Source organism: Manis pentadactyla, chromosome 4 (genome assembly GCF_030020395.1).
Source record: "Manis pentadactyla isolate mManPen7 chromosome 4, mManPen7.hap1, whole genome shotgun sequence".
NCBI classification, from domain to species: domain Eukaryota; kingdom Metazoa; phylum Chordata; class Mammalia; order Pholidota; family Manidae; genus Manis; species Manis pentadactyla.
The window spans coordinates 17,161,689-17,182,267 of NC_080022.1; the positions used below are offsets into that span (position 1 = coordinate 17,161,689).

At 38.3% G+C, this 20,579-nt stretch overlaps 1 protein-coding gene across 2 annotated transcripts in view; it reads right to left on the reverse strand.

Moving 5' to 3' along the window:
* Window positions 1-238: 238 nt before the first annotated feature.
* The window catches only part of HNRNPR (heterogeneous nuclear ribonucleoprotein R), a 45,035-nt gene continuing 24,694 nt past the window's right edge, over window positions 239-20,579 (reverse strand). For both annotated transcript variants that reach the window (XM_036914651.2, XM_036914649.2), the window contains 4 exons: window positions 18,576-18,781; window positions 12,792-12,941; window positions 1,657-1,778; window positions 239-1,521 (listed from right to left, as the gene is read on the reverse strand). In XM_036914651.2, the coding sequence (XP_036770546.1) occupies window positions 909-1,521; window positions 1,657-1,778; window positions 12,792-12,941; window positions 18,576-18,781 (1,091 nt within the window). In that variant the 3' untranslated portion in view covers window positions 239-908. The remainder of the gene's footprint in view (window positions 1,522-1,656; window positions 1,779-12,791; window positions 12,942-18,575; window positions 18,782-20,579) is intronic.

Sequence of the window (20,579 nt, forward strand, 5' to 3'; positions counted from 1 at the left end):
AGGATAAGATTTCAAAACTAAGAGACTATGAGAGAACACCAAACAGTGAAGTGCTACTAGAATAAATACTAAAATTTAGACTAATCCTCAGTCTGATATCCACAATATATATTGGAATAGACAAGAAATTTTGCATGAATTTGATCACTCACATAGGCAGTTATAGTTTCAAAACAATATTCCTTGCAAGGATTACGAATAAAATAATGTTTTAGGACACAATTGAATTTGAAATAGGTAATGTTTTGAATAGATTTTTTAGTTTTATTGAAATCTTACATGAACAAGAAATTGGAAATACAATCACATCAAAGAACAAATTGTCACGGCTTTGACGTTTAAGCCAAACAAATTTTGTAGGGCAGATTTCAAAAAGGTGTGAAGTTATAACAATTTAAAAACACAGTTAACCTACTTCTAGGAATGCAAAACATACAATCATAGGTTATTTTCAATACAAGAAAACTTAAATTTGTTTGCTTTAATTTCTTAAAACTACTAAGACAAAGCACTAGCTTGTATTTTTATTTACAGCATACTCCATACTCCTATGTAATCTATCCCAAATCCAAAAAATGAAACTGTCCAAAACCAAAGGTTCTGCAAAATCATGATTTAACAGTGTGCTCAGCTTGTTTTGAAGCTAAAATGAAGCCTAAAACGATAAAAGCATTGTAACCCCCAGAATAAGGGATCTCTGCAAGCCCAATAATGTCCAAGAGCATTTATGAAAAGAGGAAAAAATAAAAAGACTTGAGTATATACACAATAGTGATTTCTTCAGCCCAATACAAATGGCAGCAAATTGCTACTTAAAGATGAAACAGTTAAGCCAATTTCTTTTTTTGAAGAATGTAGATCTAGAGCCAATCGTATCTTGCCAATATCATTTTCAAGCCCTCACTTGTCTATTTCCACTGTTGCCCATAAGTATCCTGATAAAATTCCTGGTTGTCATTATTGTAACCATAGTTACCAGAATAGTCACCACCTTGTTGAAGCGGCTGCTGAGCGATGGGTTGGGAACCCCAGTTCTGTTGGTTGTTGGTCTGACGGCGCTTGGAATCAGGTTGGTTGTACCCATCTGCCTTTCTCTTGCCTCCTACATTGCCCCCACGATTGCCCCGAGCTCCACGGGAACCACGGCCTCTCTGCTGTTGTGCAGGACCCCCTCTGCCACCCCTAGAGCCTCTTGGTGGTCCCAAAGGTGCCCCCCTCTGTGAATAGCCAGCTCTACCTCTTGGAGGTGGTGCTCCCCGCCCCCTTGGTGGTGGTGGAGCACCTCGCCCTCCCCTTCCTCCTCCTCTTCCTCTTACTGCATAGCCATCATCATAGCCGTAGTAGGGATCTTCATAGCCTCCACGATAGTCGTGATAATCATAACCATAGTAATCATCATAGTAATCTTCATAGCCATAGTAATCTGGAGGGTAGCCATATCCACCTCTCCCCCCACCACGACCCCGACCTCTAATTGGAGGTGGCATACGAGGAGGAGGGTGATAGTAATAATCTTCATACCTGGCAATAGAGGGAAGGGAGAAAAGAAAAAACAAATTAGTTTCCTTCAAGACTCTTCCTGATTTTTCAATTAACCAGATCTCCATTATCAAACTATTCTCTGTTCAATGATGTATTTACTAAATGTAGACTCACGCGGTGCTTCTGGAGGCCTGTCTAGCAGCTTGGCGTTCTTTCCTTTTCTTATCTGGTGGCTTCGCTAAGACTATTTCTATTTCTTCCCCTTCTATTTCTTTGCCATTCATTTCATCCATGGCCTATACAAAATTAGAAAAATGAATTTCATTTTACAAGTAACAATACTTTAAAAACATAACTCCATAAACATATTTGTGCCATTTAGTACACTTAACAATTTATTTCACAACTATTTTAATTTGTGAAAGACCAATCTAGCCACAAAGAAAGTCCTTGTTCCCCTCAATCCCACTTTCTCGTAAGTAAATTACATTGAGAACAAAACTGATGTCTTACTATTACATTTAAAAAAGGTAAAAGAGAGGGGCGGAAGATGGCGGCGTGAGTAGAGCAGCAGAAATCTCCTCCCAAAACCACATATATCTATGAAAATGTAACAAAGACAACCCTTCCTAGAATAAAGACCAGAGGACACAGGACAATATCCAGACGACATCCGCACCTGAGAGAACCCAGCGCCTCGTGAAGGGGGTAAGATACAAGCCCCGGCCCGGCGGGAGCCGAGCGCCCCTCCCCCCAGCTCCCGGCGGGAGAAGAGTAGGCAGAGCGGGAGGGAGACGGAGCCCAGGACTGCCGAGCACCCAGCCCCAGCCATCCGGGCCAGAGTGCAGACACAGTACGTGCCCAGGGGGCCCTGGATGCTACGGAAACAGGGCAGCAAGAACAGTGAGCGGGCACGGGAGGCCGGGTGCCGGAGGACATAAGAAAAGCGCACGACCATTATTTTTTTTTTGCTGTTTTGTTTTGTCGAGTGCTTTTAGGAAGTCTTAAAGGGATAGGGCCCCCAATACTAGGGAAACAGGGCAGCAAGAACAGTGAGTGGGCACCGGTGGCCTGGCGCCGGAGGACACCAGAAAAACGCGCGACCATTTTTTTTACTGTTTTGTTCTGGCGAGTGCTTTTCGGAAGTCTTAAAGGGGCAGGGTGGGAAACTTAATCCAGAGGTAGGGAATCCGGGGATCTCTGGGCACCCTAACCCCTGGGCTGCAGGGAGCAGGGAGGCCCCTTATGGAGATAAATAGCCTCCAGGCCGCTCCCCCTCCAACGCGACTCCACCACTTTGCAGCAGAGGCCCGAACCAGGCCACGCCCACAGCAACAGCGGAGATAAACTCCATAGCAGCCCGGCAGGAAGCAGAAACCCTGTCTGCGTGCAGCTGCCCAGCACAAGCCACTAGAGGTCGCTGTTCGCCCAGGAGAGGAGGGCCACAAACCAACAAGAAAGGAAGTCCTTCCAGCCGTCACTCGTCCCAGCTCTGCAAACTATTCCTATCACCATGAAAAGGCAAAGCTACAGGCAGACAAAGATCACAGAGACAACACCAGAGAAGGAGACAGACCTAACCAGTCTTCCTGACAAAGAATTCAAAATAAGAATCATAAACATGCTGACAGAGATGCAGAGAAATACGCAAGAGAAATGGGATGAAGTCCTGAGGGAGATCACAGATGCCAGAAAGGAGATCGCAGAAAAGAAACAAACTCTGGAAGGGTTTATAAGCAGAATGGATAGGATGCAAGAGGCCATTGATGGAATTGAAATCAGAGAACAGGAACGCATAGAAGCTGACATAGAGAGAGACAAAAGGATCTCCAGGAATGAAACAATGTTAAGAGAACTGTGTGACCAATCCAAAAGGAACAATATCCGTATTATAGGGGTTCCAGAAGAAGAAGAGAGAGGAAAAGAGATGGAAAGTATCTTAGAAGAAATAATTGCTGAAACTTCCCCAAACTGGGGGAGGAAATAATCGAACAGACCACGGAAATACACAGAACCCCCAACAGAAAGGATCCAAGGAGGACAACACCAAGACACATAATAATTAAAATGGCAAAGATCAAGGACAAAGAAAGAGTTTTAAAGGGAGCTAGAGAGAAAAAGGTCACCTATAAAGGGAAACCCATCAGGCTAACATCAGACTTCTCGACAGAAACCCTACAAGCCAGAAGAGAATGGCATGATATATTTAATACAATGAAACAGAAGGGCCTTGAACCAAGGATACTGTATCCAGCACGACTATCATTCAAATATGACGGTGGGATTAAACAATTCCCAGACAAACAAAAGCTGAGGGAATTTGCTTCCCACAAACCACCTCTACAGAACATCTTACAGGGACTGCTCTAGATGGGAGCACTCCTAGAAAGAGCACAGCACAAAACACCCAACATATGAAGAATCGAGGAGGAGGAATAAGAAGGGAGAGAAGAAAAGAATCTCCAGACAGTGTATATAACAGCTCAATAAGCGAGCTAAGTTAGGCAGTAAGATACTAAAGAGGCTAACCTTGAACCTTTGGTAACCACGAATTTAAAGCCTGCAATGGCAGTAAGTACATATCTTTCAATAGTCACCCTAAATGTTAATGGGCTGAATGCACCAATCAAAAGACACAGAGTAATAGAATGGATAAAAAAGCAAGATCCATCTATATGCTGCTTACAAGAAACTCACCTCAAACCCAAAGACATGTACAGACTAAAAGTCAAGGGATGGAAAAACATATTTCAAGCAAACAACAGCAAGAAGAAAGCAGGGGTTGCAGTACTAATATCAGACAAAATAGACTTCAAAACAAAGAAAGTAACAAGAGATAAAGAAGGACACTACATAATGATAAAGGGCTCAGTCCAACAAGAGGATATAACCATTCTAAATATATATGCACCCGACACAGGAGCACCAGCATATGTGAAACAAATACTAACAGAACTAAAGGGGGAAATAGACTGCAATGCATTCATTCTAGGACACTTCAACACACCACTCACCCCAAAGGATAGATCCACTGGGCAGAAAATAAGTAAGGACACGGAAGCACTGAACAACACAGTAGAGCAGATGGGCCTAATAGACATCTATAGAACTCTACATCCAAACGCAACAGGATATACATTCTTCTCAAGTGCACATGGAACATTCTCCAGAATAGACCACATACTAGGCCACAAAAAGAGCCTCAGAAAATTCCAAAAGATTGAAATCCTACCAACCAACTTTTCAGACCACAAAGGCATAAAACTAGAAATAAACTGTACAAAGAAAGCAAAAAGGCTCACAAACACATGGAGACTTAACAACACGCTCCTAAATAATCAATGGATCAATGACCAAATCAAAATGGAGATCCAGCAATATATGGAAATAAATGACAACAACACAAAACCCCAAGTTCTGTGGGATGCAGCGAAAGCAGTCTTAAGAGGAAAGTATATAGCAATCCAAGCATATTTAAAAAAGGGAGAACAATCCCAAATGAATGATCTAATGTCACGATTATTGAAATTGGAAAAAGAAGAACAAATGAAGCCTAAGGTCAGCAGAAGGAGGGACATCATAAAGATCAGAGAAGAAATAAATAAAATTGAGAAGAATAAAACAATAGCAAAAATCAATGAAACCAAGAGCTGGTTCTTCGAGAAAATAAACAAAATAGATAAGCCTCTACCCAGACTTCTTAAGAAGAAAAGAGAGTCAACAAAAATCAACAGTATCAGAAACGAGAAAGGAAAAATCACGACGGACCCCACAGAAATACAAAGAGTTATTAGAGAATACTATGAAAACCTATATGCTAACAAGCTGGGAAACTTAGGAGAAATGGACAACTTCCTAGAAAAATACAACCTTCCACGATTGACCCAGAAAGAAACAGAAAATCTAAACAGACCAATTATCAGCAACGAAATTGAAGCGGTAATCAAAAAACTACCAAAGAACAAAACCTCCGGGCCAGATGGATTTACCTCGGAATTTTATCAGACATACAGGGAAGACATAATACCCATTCTCCTTAGAGTTTTCCAAAAAATAGAGGAGGAGGGGATACTCCCAAACTCATTCTATGAAGCTAACATCACCCTAATACCAAAACCAGGCAAAGACACCACCAAAAAAGAAAACTACAGACCAATATCCCTGATGAACGTAGATGCAAAAATACTCAACAAAATATTAGCAAACCGAATTCAAAAATACATCAACAGGATCATACACCATGACCAAGTGGGATTCATCCCAGGGATGCAAGGATGGTACAACATTCGAAAGTCCATCAACATCATCCACCACATCAACAAAAAGAAAGACAAAAACCACATGATCATCTCCATAGATGCTGAAAAAGCATTTGACAAAGTTCAACATCCATTCATGATAAAAACTCTCAGCAAAATGGGAATAGAGGGCAAGTACCTCAACATAATAAAGGCCATCTATGATAAACCCACAGCCAACATTATATTGAACAGCGAGAAGCTGAAAGCATTTCCTCTGAGATCGGGAACTACACAGGGATGCCCACTCTCTCCACTGTTATTTAACATAGTACTGGAGGTCCTAGCCACGGCAATCAGACAAAACAAAGAAATACAAGGAATCCAGATTGGTAAAGAAGAAGTTAAACTGTCACTATTTGCAGATGACATGATACTGTACATAAAAAACCCTAAAGACTCCACCCCAAAACTACTAGAACTGATATCGGAATACAGCAAAGTTGCAGGATACAAAATCAACACACAGAAATCTGTGGCTTTCCTATACACTAACAATGAACCAACAGAAAGAGAAATCAGGAAAACAACTCCATTCACAATTGCATCAAAAAATAATAAAATACCTAGGAATAAACCTAACCAAGGAAGTGAAAGACTTACACTCTGAAAACTACAAGTCACTCTTAAGAGAAATTAAAGGGGACACTAACAGATGGAAACTCATCCCATGCTCGTGGCTAGGAAGAATTAATATCGTCAAAATGGCCATCCTGCCCAAAGCAATATTCAGATTTGATGCAATCCCTATGAAACTACCAGCAACATTCTTCAATGAACTGGAACAAATAATTCAAAAATTCATATGGAACCACCAAAGACCCCGAATAGCCAAAGCAATCCTGAGAAAGAAGAATAAAGTAGGGGGCATCTCACTCCCCAACTTCAAGCTCTACTATAAAGCCATAGTAATCAAGACAATTTGGTACTGGCACAAGAGCAGAGCCACAGACCAATGGAACAGACTAGAGAATCCAGACATTAACCCAGATATATATGGTCAATTAATATTTGATAAAGGAGCCATGGACATACAATGGCGAAATGACAGTCTCTTCAACAGATGGTGCTGGCAAAACTGGACAGCTACATGTAGGAGAATGAAACTGGACCACTGTCTAACCCCATATACAAAAGTAAACTCAAAATGGATCAAAGACCTGAATGTAAGTCACGAAACCATTAAACTCTTGGAAGAAAACATAGGCACAAACCTCTTAGACATAAACATGAGTGACCTCTTCTTGAACATATCTCCCCGGGCAAGGAAAACAACAGCAAAAATGAACAAGTGGGACTATATTAAGCTGAAAAGCTTCTGTACAGCAAAAGACACCATCAATAGAACAAAAAGGAACCCTACAGTATGGGAGAATATATTTGAAAATGACACATCCGATAAAGGCTTGACGTCCAGAATATATAAAGAGCTCACACGCCTCAACAAACAAAAAACAAATAACCCAATTAAAAAATGGGCAGAGGAACTGAACAGACAATTCTCCAAAAAAGAAATACAGATGGCCAACAGACACATGAAAAGATGCTCCACATCGCTAATTATCAGAGAAATGCAAATTAAAACTACAATGAGGTATCACCTCACACCAGTAAGGATGGCTGCCATCCAAAAGACAAACAACAACAAATGTTGGCGAGGCTGTGGAGAAAGGGGAACCCTCCTACACTGCTGGTGGGAATGTAAGTTAGTTCAACCATTGTGGAAAGCAGTATGGAGGTACATCAAAATGCTCAAAACAGACCTACCATTTGACCCAGGAATTGCACTCCTAGGAATTTACCCCAAGAATGCAGCAATCAAGTATGAGAAAGATCAGTGCACCCCTATGTTTATCGCAGCACTATTTACAATAGCCAAGAATTGGAAGGAACCTAAATGTCCATCGATAGATGAATGGATAAAGAAGATGTGGTACATATACACAATGGAATACTACTCAGCCATAAGAAAAGGGCAAATCCAACCATTTGCAGCAACATGGATGGAGCTGGAGGGTATTATGCTCAGTGAAACAAGCCAAGCGGAGAAAGAGAAATACCAAATGATTTCACTTATCTGTGGAATATAAGAACAAAGGAAAAACTCAAGGAACCAAACAGCAGCAGAATCACAGAACTCAAGAATGGACTAACAGGTACCAAAGGGAAAGGGACTGGGGAGGATGGGTGGGTAGGGAGGGATAAGGGGTGGGGGGAAGTAGGGGGGTATTAAGATTAGCATGCATTGGGGGTAGGAGAAAAGGGAGGGCTGTACAACACAGAGAAGGCAAGTAGTGATTCTACAACATTTTGCTATGCTGATGGACAGTGACTGTAAAGGGGTTTATAGGGGGGACCTGGTATAGGGGAGAGCCTAGTAAACATAATATTCGTCATGTAAGTGTAGATTAGTGATATCAAAAAAAAAAAAAAAGGGGCAGTTCCTGTGTGGTAACCTCCAATGAGTTCTACACAAGGGTATAAAGGGCATATAAAAGTGTAGGCAAAGGGTCTGTTTGTGTTTATACAGAGGATCAAAGCCTAACTGGGCTACCCTGAAAATGAACTAAGATACAATATGAAAAAGAACTTCCAACATCAGCACTCTCTGGAAGACTCATGCCAGAAGATGATCATCAAAAAACCCCAACAAAGATCCACGCACTGCTACAGCTGTAGATGCACTCATCCCACCAGCTCCTGGACTTGCCATGGGAATGAAGGAGATATCTAAGCTGGCCTGTGCATACAGTAAAACAACAAATTTGACTGGATCTATATTGTTGGAACTCAAACAAGAATTAGGAGAAGTGCAAATTTTAGCGCTCCAAAATCTTACAACTACAGACCATTTACTGTTAAAAGAACATAAGGGATGTGAACATTCCCCAGGAATGGGTTGTTTTAATTTGTCTGATTTCTCTCAGACTGTTCAAGCTCAGTTGGACAATATCCACCATATCATAGATAAGTTTTCACAAATGCCTAAGGTGCCTAACTGGTTTTCTTGGTTTCATTGGAGATGGCTGGTAATTACAGGTATGCTTAGGTTATGTAACTATACTCCTATTATGTTAATGTGTGTGCACAACTTAATTAGTAGTTTAAAACCTATACATGCTGAAGTTACTCTACAAGAAGATATGTCAAAGAAATAATCAATCTTCCCATGTTTTCTTCTGCCTGCTACTTCCATAGCTTTTCTTCATCCTTCCTAACTACAACCCTTAAATAGAATTCGTGCCTCATATCAAATTTACCGAGTATCATAATTCTTCCAAGTGGTAAAGACACCTCAAGACAAATGCTGGGCATAGAAGCCACAGGGTATAAATATGCAAAGAAGTAAAAAGCTAACCTTTTCAAACAATAAGGCTTCTCTCTCACTTACCAACTTTACATTTCCCTGTATGGCCCCGGAAGATGACTGGTTAGCCAGAGACGGGTAAGATTCCTCAAGGGAGGAACAACCTAAGACAGGCACAGTCGCAGGGGGGTCATCAGGTGAGAAATTGGGGATCAACAGAGGTGAGGCTTAGAACCTCACCCCCCCGTTCTGAGAGAAATCTTCTGCACACGTGGATGTTTTATTGCCCTTGTCTAGCTTGGATTAACACATAGTCTACAGGCACACACTTGATCATCTACATTTGCTCTCTTACAACACTAAACTATGTTTTCTACCTTTATCGTGTATCTACCTACCACTTCAGCATTTTATTTAAAATAATAATAATGAAGAGAGAAATGTGGTATCCACATATAAATCAAGTATAAAAATCAAATGAGTATTCATATTTGAACGGACTGTTTATAGTTCATAATGTATGAGCAAAACCAAAGGTTTCTGTGATGGCTGCCCTTGTACTGTTCACCATGTAAGAACTTATTCACTATGTAAGAATTTGTTTTCCATGTAAGAACTTGTTTGTTATGCCTCAGAAGATTGGAGACTGACGAAAATTAGGCTTGGGGTGGATTAATGATTGTGCATTGAGCATTGACTCCCCTATACAGAATTTTATTGTTGTTAACAACCATTTGATCAATAAATATGAGAGATGCCCTCACAAAAAAAAAAAAAAAAAAAAAAAAAGGTAAAAGAGCTGCCAGGGCTGCCTATTGCGGCTCTTTAATTTCAAATAATCAACTCCTCAAAATTTAGCCATACCAAAGCAAATCCATATCTGGGCAAAGTGCCAGTGTTGACACATCTTCAGCATTCAAATCTTTAAATAAACACATGGCATTAACCTGTAGGTCTTACACTGTTTTCCATAAAAATCTTAAGGATTTGAAACAGGAATGAGGTTATCAGTGAAATTCAACATGATACTGACAAAAAAAAAGCCTCAGCTTCCCCCACAATACTTAACCTGGAATATTCTCTGACTTAACAGTTTAAAGCACAGAGCCTACAGAGGCCTAGACTAATGAATACTCACTCACCTGGGAAGCAGTAATCAAAATGCTTTAGTTCTATGCTCTAGTCCTCTGTTTATGTTGTTCTACCTAACCACTTCTGCCATACTCAAGCTTCAGGTAACTCAGTAACAAAATTATCACCTACTCACCACAGCTTTTCTGTTTCCCTATACAACTTTTACCTCCCTGGACATAACAAAATAAAATACTCTATCCGTAAAGTGCATTTAGTGATTTACAAGTATCTAGACAAAGATTAAATCAGTCCTCCTTTAGATGCGAATTTTCCCCTTTTACCACCTTCAGCTTAAGCACTGAATTCGTCTGCAGAAGCTTCCTGCTATAAACTAAACAGAGCATCTACTTTTTCCCATGGTAATCCTGTGGTTCCTTCCCAGTTGCTAAGCTAGAAATTTTATAATTTCATCGACTTTTCTAACAAACCACCTTTTATCAGTTTTTGTGATAATTTTCAACCAGTCATTTAATACCAGCTAAATCAAAAAGGGTATTTAGAAGGTACAAATTTGTTAGTTTTCTGTGTTTCGTATCACTGGCAATTTCAGAAGTCAACATTAAGTTCTGTACTAAGCTGTGAAATTTTATAAGCAATACTGTCTCACTAATTGGCTTCTATCAAAAAGCAAACCAATAAATTCTAACTAGTCAAAGATTCTATAAGGCATATTTTAAAGCAGTATACTAGACAGGAAACGAAAACTGCTCAGATTGGAAGGAGCACCATTCCACTGATAGAACATGTAGAAAAAGAACCAAGCCTAAGTCACTGAGGATTTTAGATCCATCTTCCCAACAGAATTAAAAAAGCTTTTATTAGTGATTTGTCTTCTTTCCCCCACTAGGAAAGGAGAGAGGAGTAAGAGGAGCAAGAAATGGGAAATTTTACCCATCAGAGATGGTGCTTACCTACTATCAACAAAAAGCAGCAGAGTATTCAAGTTTTATGTTCTAGACACCATATGAAAATACTTTTTTCACACATTTCATTACTATCATCAAGGAGTAAATCAACTGTTACATACAAGATCTAAAACTGGCAAAACATGGTCAGTACTATTAGAATTCTAAAATGACTAAAGGCAAAACTACACAGAACTAACCATGCCTCAGAACACATCTACTGAATTGAATATGCTAAACTGTAGGTGAAATCATATACATTGTTCAGTTTCTACCATAGATCCACAAACTAAAGAAAACAAAGTAGTTATAATACATTCATTACCTGATTAATATTCACAGCAGCTAATTACTATCTATACCTTATAGTATTTCCAAGGTATCATGCTATCAAACCTTGGGTTTACAAAAGCAACAGAGATTAAAAATAATTCACCTAACAACCTCCTGAATCAAGAGTTTATTTAAATGATATGTACAACAAGAAATTAATACCCAAAATATGTAAATAACTCATTAACATTAAAAAACCAAATTATTTAATTAAAAAATGGACAGAGGACCTGAATAGACATTTTTCCAAAGAAAACATACAGATGCCAACAGACACATGAAAAGATATCAATATCACTAATCATTAGGGAACTGTAAACCAGAACTACTATGTGATATCACCTCACACGAGTCAGAATGGCTAGTGTCAAAAAGACAAATAACAAGTATTGGTGAGGGTGTAGAGAAAAGGGAGCCCTCATGCATTGTTGGTGGGAGTGTAAGTCACTGCAGCCAGTATGGAGGTTCCTCAAAAAATTAAAAGTAGAAATACCAAACAACAACCCAGTAATTCCACTTCTGAGAATTTACCCAAACAAAGTAAAACCACTAATTTGAAAAGATATATGCACCCATTTGTTTATTGCAGCATTATTTACAACAGTGATGATATGGAAGCAAACTAAGGGTCTGCTGATAGATGAATGTATAAAGATGTGTAAACACATACACACACACACACACACACGAATATTACTCAGCCATAAAAAAGAATGAAATCTTGTCATTTGTAACAACATGGATGGATCTACAGGGTACTATGCTAAGTGAGATAAGTCAGACAAAGACAAATATCGTATGATCTCACCTTTATGTGGAATCTAAAAGATGAAACAAAAAGAAACAAAACAGAAATAGACTCAAACACAGAGAACAAACTGGCACCTACTAGAGGGGACGGTGGTGGGGGGAATAGATGAAAACAGATTAAAGAGATTTAGGGTACAAGCTTCCAGTTACAAAATAAGTCATGGGGTTAAAAAATACAGCACAGGAAATATCCACTTATGGTGAGCATTTCATACTGTATACAACTATTGAATCACTATGTTGTACACCTGAAACCAACATATTGTGCATCAACTATACTTCAATTAAAGAAAAAAATAAAAACCTGCCTGACATCTAAGCACAGTAAACAATAATCAGGCTTTGAAATATGGAGTCTTACCTGTTACACTACTACCATGTCACAGAGATTATTAAAATAAAGTTCCAGAGTTTGGCAAAAGTTGACAACAAATTTTACTTCAGTTTTTAAAGTCACTTTGTGTTTAGAAAGTTTGAACAATAAAATTCAAATACCAAGAAACAAAATTTAAAAACTTCTACCTTAACAGCTGCTCCTCGGTCTTCAAAATGAACAAATGCATAATCTTTCAACTTTTTCACTCTTTCAAGTTTTCCAAATTCAGAAAATGACTTTTCCAGTATTTCTTCTGTCACTGTAGTAGCCAAATTTCTCACAAATAGAACTTTCACCTAATACAACAAAAATACAAAATTGGCATTAGCTACTTAATCTTAGTTGAAACCTTAAAAGTATTTCTTCATTGCATAAGCTTTTCTTCTGTAAAGCATTAAATGTTAAAAGTTAAAAGTGCAATCATAGAAAGTATGAAGCCTGCCAAGGAAATTATTCTATTAGTTACCGATTTATATGAGTTACTGGTTCCTTCTCCTACCTTGTCATTAAAGTATCTAACACTGTGAAGAGAACCCTCAAGTAACCAAACACATAATTACTAAGTTAATTTATAAATTTAACATGGTCCCAAAAGTTTCCCTAAAACAAATTTTTCTGGTTTTTCCCTCTAGAACTGGATTAGCCAATTATAATGTTCATATGAGAAAATACAAACAAAATTTAGAGACTAGTATTACCGGATAATGCTTAAAATATTATATCAATGTAGTGTTAATCTGGATAGAGATAAAAGTTGGATCCATACCTCACACTATACACCAGTATAAACTCCATATAGAGAAAAAAAGGAAAATTAAAAGGGCAGGGCAGTGAGGGGGGAGCCTGAAAAGTGGTAGAAGAAAACAAGGGTGAGTTCGTTATAAAACATTGCACCAGGGGAGGTGTTGTGACTCAAAATCTACAAACTATAAAAGGAGTGATAAAATTCAACTACTAAATGACTTACACATGGCAAAAATACCATAAACAAAATCAAAAGACAAACATGTCACAAAGTGTTATATCTTTTTTATGGACAGAACTCCACAAACCAAGAAAATGCTCAGAAGAAAAACTGAATAGAAAAATAGGCAAAATTCATGAACACATGATTCATACAGGAAACACGAATGGCCCTTAAACATACTGCAAACTTCAAGTCATACATAGTAAAAGAAAAAACCGTAACAGCTTTGAGATACAATTCATTATCAGATTGGCAAGATCCGAAAGTTTACCATACACTACTCTGACAAGGACAAGGAAAACAGGCCTTCTGTATTTTGCTGGTGGGAGGGCAAAAGAGTACATCTCCTACAGAGGGGAATATGACAATATCTTAGTAATTATAGATTTATTTACCATTTGGCCCACAGTTCTATTCCTTATAAATATATCCTAAGGATACATTTGCACTTGTATCATCCAACATGATGTGTTGTTCAGCTGTTGAATGTACCACAGTACACCAGAGTATGGAATATTATGTAGCCACAAAAAATGAGGAAGAGCTCTTAGAGCTGATATTGAGATTGCTAGAATATACTGTTGTAAGCCATTTTCCCCACTTTTTTACATCTCCAAAATAGGGATCCAATGTGACAGGTTTGCACTGTGTCATAGTTTAATTGGCAACATTTTATAATTCTTAATGGTATATTTAATAATGGTATACTTAATAATATACTTCCTTAGAGATAATGAAATAAGGATGGTGAATTAAGCAAATACAGATTAGTGTACAAAGTAGGTTATCAGTAACCATTCATGTAAGAAGTATAGAAAGTAAGAATACATACTCATATTTGCCTATATCTGCCTAAGGATGTACTAAAAGAATAAACCAGAGGTTATTACAACTGGATGCCTAGAGCGGGCAAGGGAGATACTGTAGATGGAGCTAGGTGGAAGTGGAACTTCTCTGTACTTTGATTTTTGGAACTAAGGAAATTTTACCATATATTCAAACAAAAAATTAACACACACTGAACAATTGTTGCCTCAGATAAAGGGCTATATGAATAAAAAGGATCTGGGGAGAAGACAATAATTCAAGAGGAAAAAAAATCTAGTACTTTCCACCTCTACCTCTATCCCCTTTTATTTTTCTCAATGTTGTCATATTGAGGTCTAACTCTGTACCGACAAACCTCCCTTGGTTTATTCACTTTTTTTTTTAACTCAACTGGATCTTTTATTTTTTCTGAGATGAAACCATAACATATTACATAAAAATTACTTGCTGAAATTGTGTTTACAATGTTCAATAGGAAAAAAGTTCCTTTGAGGGACATACATTTTGGATTTTGGCTCTTAGGTTTTGGTTGATTATAAAACTGACCCAACTTGGCAAAAATCTTCAATGAATTTTAACACTGATAGAGTGAAAGAACAGAAGAAGCTTTACTCTTTTGGGTAGACTTCCCCCAATCCCCATTTAGAAAACAATAAAGGAATCAGTATTATTCAATCAAATTTATTCAGTCAGTATTGTTCAAGTTCATAGAGGCCTCCTTGTCATTCTGAAACTTGTTTTTGATCCAGGAACAATAGTTACTAGAATAAAATGGTTAAGTTTTCTAACTACATAAAAAGATTTAGGATGAATTTCCATCTGAAAGGTTACCAAAGGTATGTGAAAAGTGGTTGATAAGCAAATTACTAACTATACTTCAGGTTTTCTGGGGATTTGTTCCCCTCTTGTAACATGTAATGTATCTATAATGCTATTTTAAATAAGCTTTTATAGGAAAATACAAACTACATTCAGTTTCTACAAGGTAGATTCAAAGTTGTAAGGGATCTTAAGAGATTTATCCAACCCCAATAAAACAGAAGACATCCAAGTTCAGTAATTTTGTCCAAAGTCACAACTGTGTTAGAAGAAACAAGTGGAATTAAAATCAATCAATCAAGCAAAAAATACAAAAAAAAACCAGGGCTACCCCAAATAGCCAAAGCAATTCTGAGAAGGAAGAATAAAGCGGGGGGAATTACGCTCCCTGGCTTCAAGCTCTACTACAAAGCCACAGTAATCAGGACAATTTGGTACTGGCACAAGAACAGACCCATAGACCAGTGGAACAGAAGAGAGAGATCAGATATAAACCCAAGCATATATGGGCAATTAATATATGATAAAGGAGCCATGGATATACAATGGGGAAATGACAGCCTCTTCAACAGCTGATGTTGGCAAAACTGTACAGCTACATGTAAGAGAATAAAACTGGATTATTGTCTGACCCCATACACAAAAGTAAACTCAAAATGGATCAAAGACCTGAATTTAACTCATGAAACCATAAAACTCTCAGAAAAAAATATAGGCAAAAATCTCTTGGACAAAAACAGGAGCAAATTCTTCATGAACCTATCTCTCCGGGCAAGGGAAACAAAAGCAAAAATGGACAAGTGGGACTACATCAAACTAAAAAGCTCTGTACAGCAAAGGACACCATCAGTAGAACAAAAAACATCCTACAATACAGGAGAATAAATTAATAAATGACAGATCCGATAAAGGGTTGACACCTAAATATATAAAGAGCTCACGCACCTCAACAAACATAAAGCAAATAATCCAATTAAAAAATAGGCAGAGGAGCTGAACAGACACTTCTCCAATGAAGAAACTCAGATGGCCAACAGACACATGAAAAGATGCTCCACATTGCTAGTCATCAGAGAAATGCAAATTAAAACTACAATGAGATATCACCTCACACCAGTAAGGATCGCCACCATCCAAAAGACAAACAACAACAAATGTTGGCCAGGTTGTAGAGAAACAGGAACCCTCCTACACTGCTGGTGGGAATGTAAATTAGTTCAACCATTGTGGAAAGCAGTATGGAGGTTCCTCAAAAAGCTCAAAATAGAAAAACCATTTGACTCAGGAATTCTACTTCTAGGAATTTACCCTAAGAATGCAGCAGTCCAGTTTGAAAAAGACAGATGCACCCCTATGTTTATCGCAGCACTATTTACAATAGCCAAGAAATGGAAGCAACCTAAGTGTCCATCAGTAGATGAATGGATAAAGAAGATGTGTTACATATACACAATGGAATATTATTCAGCCATAAGAAAACAGATCCTACCATTTGCAACAACATGGATGGAGCTAGAGGGTATTATGCTCAGTGAAATAAGCCAGGTGGAGAAAGACAAATACCAAATGATTTCACTGGAATAAGAACAAAAAAAAAAACTGAGGGAAGAAACAACAGCAGAATCACAGAACCCAAGAATGGACTAACAGTTACCAAAGGGAAAGGGACTGGGGAGAATGGTTGGGAAGGGAGGGATAAAGGGGGGCGGGGGGGAAGAAAGGGGCATTACGATTAGCATGTATAATGTAGTGGGGGGCACGGGGAGGGCTGTGCAACACAGAGAAGACAAGTAGTGACTCTACAGCATCTTACTATGCTGATGGTCAGTGACTGTGATGGGGTATGTGGGGGGGACTTGGTGATGGGGGGAGTCTAGTAAACATAATGTTCCTCATGTAATTGTAGATTAATACCAAAAATACTATAAAAAATAAAATAAATAAATAAACTGAAGGAACAAAACAACAGCACACTCACAGAACCCAAGAATGGACTAACAGTTAGCAAAGGGAAAGGGATTGGGGAGAATGGGTGGGAAGGGAGGGGTAAGGGGGAAAAGGGGGCATTATGATTAGCACACATAATGTAGCGGGGGGGACACGGGAGAGGCAGTATATTCACAGAAGACAAGTAATGATTCTGTAGCATCTTACTATAGTGATGCACAGTGATTGTAATGGGGACTGTGGGGGGGGCCTTGATAATAGGGGGAGTCTAGTAACCATAATGTTGTTCAAGTAATTGTACATTAACAATATCAAAATTTAAAAAAACAGGGCTATTTAGATACCCAGTCTCTTTCCCTGATACTCATCTACTCAAGGAAAATGAGACACATATTGAACAGCACATCTGGTTCATTCTCAATAGATCTTCACTCATCAACCCAAATATTTGTCTAAAAAAACTTTATCATACTAGTATAAACCAGGGCTTTTGTCCAAACTAATCAGAGGACCAGCTCCTCAGAAACTGGAATAAAAAGTTTAAGGAAAAGAGTTCTCAGTCTAAAAGAATCTAACCACTAATTTACAGCCATCATAGAGCTGCTGCCTTCCTGAGAAAGGAAGAGACAGACACCAAAATCCTCACTGAAAGCAGCAAAGATGCAACTCTGATGTGCCCCTTCAATCCCAGGAGAAACCTAAACGAAATCCTAAGAACCAGGACTCATGGCACCATTATTTACCAAGTGAAGATCCTGGTAATGCATCTACAGGGCTTAGGAGGAAAGTGAGGGCCCTCTCTAGAACTTGCCATGCATATTTTGCCATTACCATATAAGAGCAAACATGATAACCCTTTGCCTTTCTTCATGGAGTCAAACTCTAAGGGAGCTTGATTTAAAGAAAAGCTTAAAAAAAAAGAAAAATTAGCTATAAATCTAAATAAAATATAATTCATGGCCATGTAATAAAAGTCATATGAACTGACTGTAGTATGGTCGATGAAGATTATAACTCATAATCTCCCCACTGTATTCAACAAGACCTTGTATTCTTATTTTTTAACCACCATATCTTTCAGAGTGTCTAGCATTAAACAGATTCTCAGTGTGTATAGGAATACTTAACTGAAGGGATTTCATTTCAATTCCTTTTGCATATTTAATCTGCAGGAAAAGGGATTTTAGTAGAAGTTCCTGGATACAAGGACAGGCTATTAAGTTTTGCGTTAAAGCAGGTCCTTTCCTATATAGTTGAAGTTCAAGAGGTACAATGTGTTATTTATCATTAAACTTTTAAAATGTGAGATTTATTCTGCATACAAAATTTAAATGGTAACTTCACCCCCATCCCAAGCAATTACATTTACCTTAGCCATGACTTCTGGATCTGGTTCTTCCACAGGGTCAGCCCATTCAACTGTAACTACATTTCCCCATACTTTTACTTTTCCACTCATCAGCCGGCGTCTGGCTTGTGCTGCTGACTTGTGATCCTCATATTCAAGGAAGCAGAATCCCCGATTCTTCTTTTTGTCATCGGGTTGATGATAGAGAATAACGTCCACCAAACCCTCTGTTAAACCAACAGCCAGATATATAAGCCAAAAGCATCCACCACACATCTAGCGATTAGGCAGACCTAAATCCACACTTGCCGAAGAGCAAAAAAATAATTGAAGAAGCCTCAAATGATTCACTAATTACCTAGTAGACAATTAAATTAGCATTATTAGATGTGGGGTTTGGGACAGTATTTTATGTTCCCTTTTAATTTTAGGGGTCCTGAAGGTACAGCTGTAGACAACAGGTCCAACTACTGTATTCTGACACAACACTGTATGATGTTTTAAAGAGTGTTTAATAGCCTTGTAATTTGGGGAAATACTACCAAGGAATTGAAAGGCCAGATTACTAGTATGAATCTAAGAGAATTAACATTTAACAATTCATCATGACCAAAAATTATCCTTGGGTCTAATCTGAAAGTTACTCTTTTTATCAAGAATGAAAGTGTTTGCTAAATACGGGTGTTCCTCTAATCTTAGCCCACATTTTTCCATATAAGGATATCTGTAGGTAATAGCAGCTAGTCTGTACTTTTAAATACTATCTATCCCTTAAGAATGCATAGGTTTTATTTCCAACCCAGAATTAGGAAGATATTTCAAATTTAACATGTCCAAAACTGTAACCACCACTCCCCAAATCTGTCTTCTCTAGACTTCCCTATCTAATAAACAGTGTCATCTCACCCGTTCTCAAGTCAGAAATTGAGGACTCGTTTTCTGCCATTACTTCAACTCCCCTATCCAATTCCAAACCATCTACTTCCTTCCATGTTCACTATTACCCTAGGTTCAGTCTTTTATCTGAACTACTATGACAGCCTCAATTAATGTATTAGCATCCACTCCTCATCCTAAGCCATCATCCACACAACAGTAGAAATTAATACTCTATAAACATGAAACATGTTATTTCTGCTTAAGACCTTCAAGTACCTTTTCATTATACATAAATAAAAACTAAACTTCTTGTATGATCTAAAAGCCTGCCTGCTAGTTCTACTCCTTTCTACCTTTTAACAACACTGGCCTTCTCTCAGTTTCTTTAATACACCAAATTCTTTCCTGCCTTGGACCCTTGGCGTGTGTTGCTCTCTTGGAATGCACATCCCTTTACTCTCTGCATGCTATATCCTCCTCATTCTTCAGGTCTTCGCTGAAATGTCCCCTTATCAGAAAAGCCTTCAATAACCTAGGGAAAGGCATAGTAGCTATTCTCTAGCTGAATATCTTTCACTTCCCTCTTCACGATGCTTACCAGAATGTGTAAGTATTTCTTGAATTTTTTGTCTTATTTCCTTTTCCAGAATGTAAGCTCTACAAGAGCACAGAACATATCTTATTCACCACATCCCAGCACACAGCACAAATCCAGCGCTTAACAGGCACTGGATAAACCCTTGCTAAAGGAATGAGTAAATGGAAATGAAGCCAGAAAGGAGCTAATAAACTGATAATAATATACATATAATAAAAAACTGAAGAGGTCAGAGAATTGCATCATTAGGGGTATTTGAACAACACAATTATGACAGATTGTTGCAGCAGTTACAAAATGGGACACTTGAAGTCAAGATTTTGGAGTTGGTAGATTTTCTGCTGGAAAGATTCAGAATGTGATCTGGATGTGAGGTGGCTGACATAAGGGACTGGAGATGAGGTGGTCCATAAACTAGGAGGCTAGGTACTGAATTGTGTTCATCCACATCAATGTTAAAGATACTAAGAGTAAGTCTATTTAGGGCAGAAGAGGAAGACTGTGAGGCAGAGCAATCTTTAATTAATAAAAGACTAAAACCGGAAGAG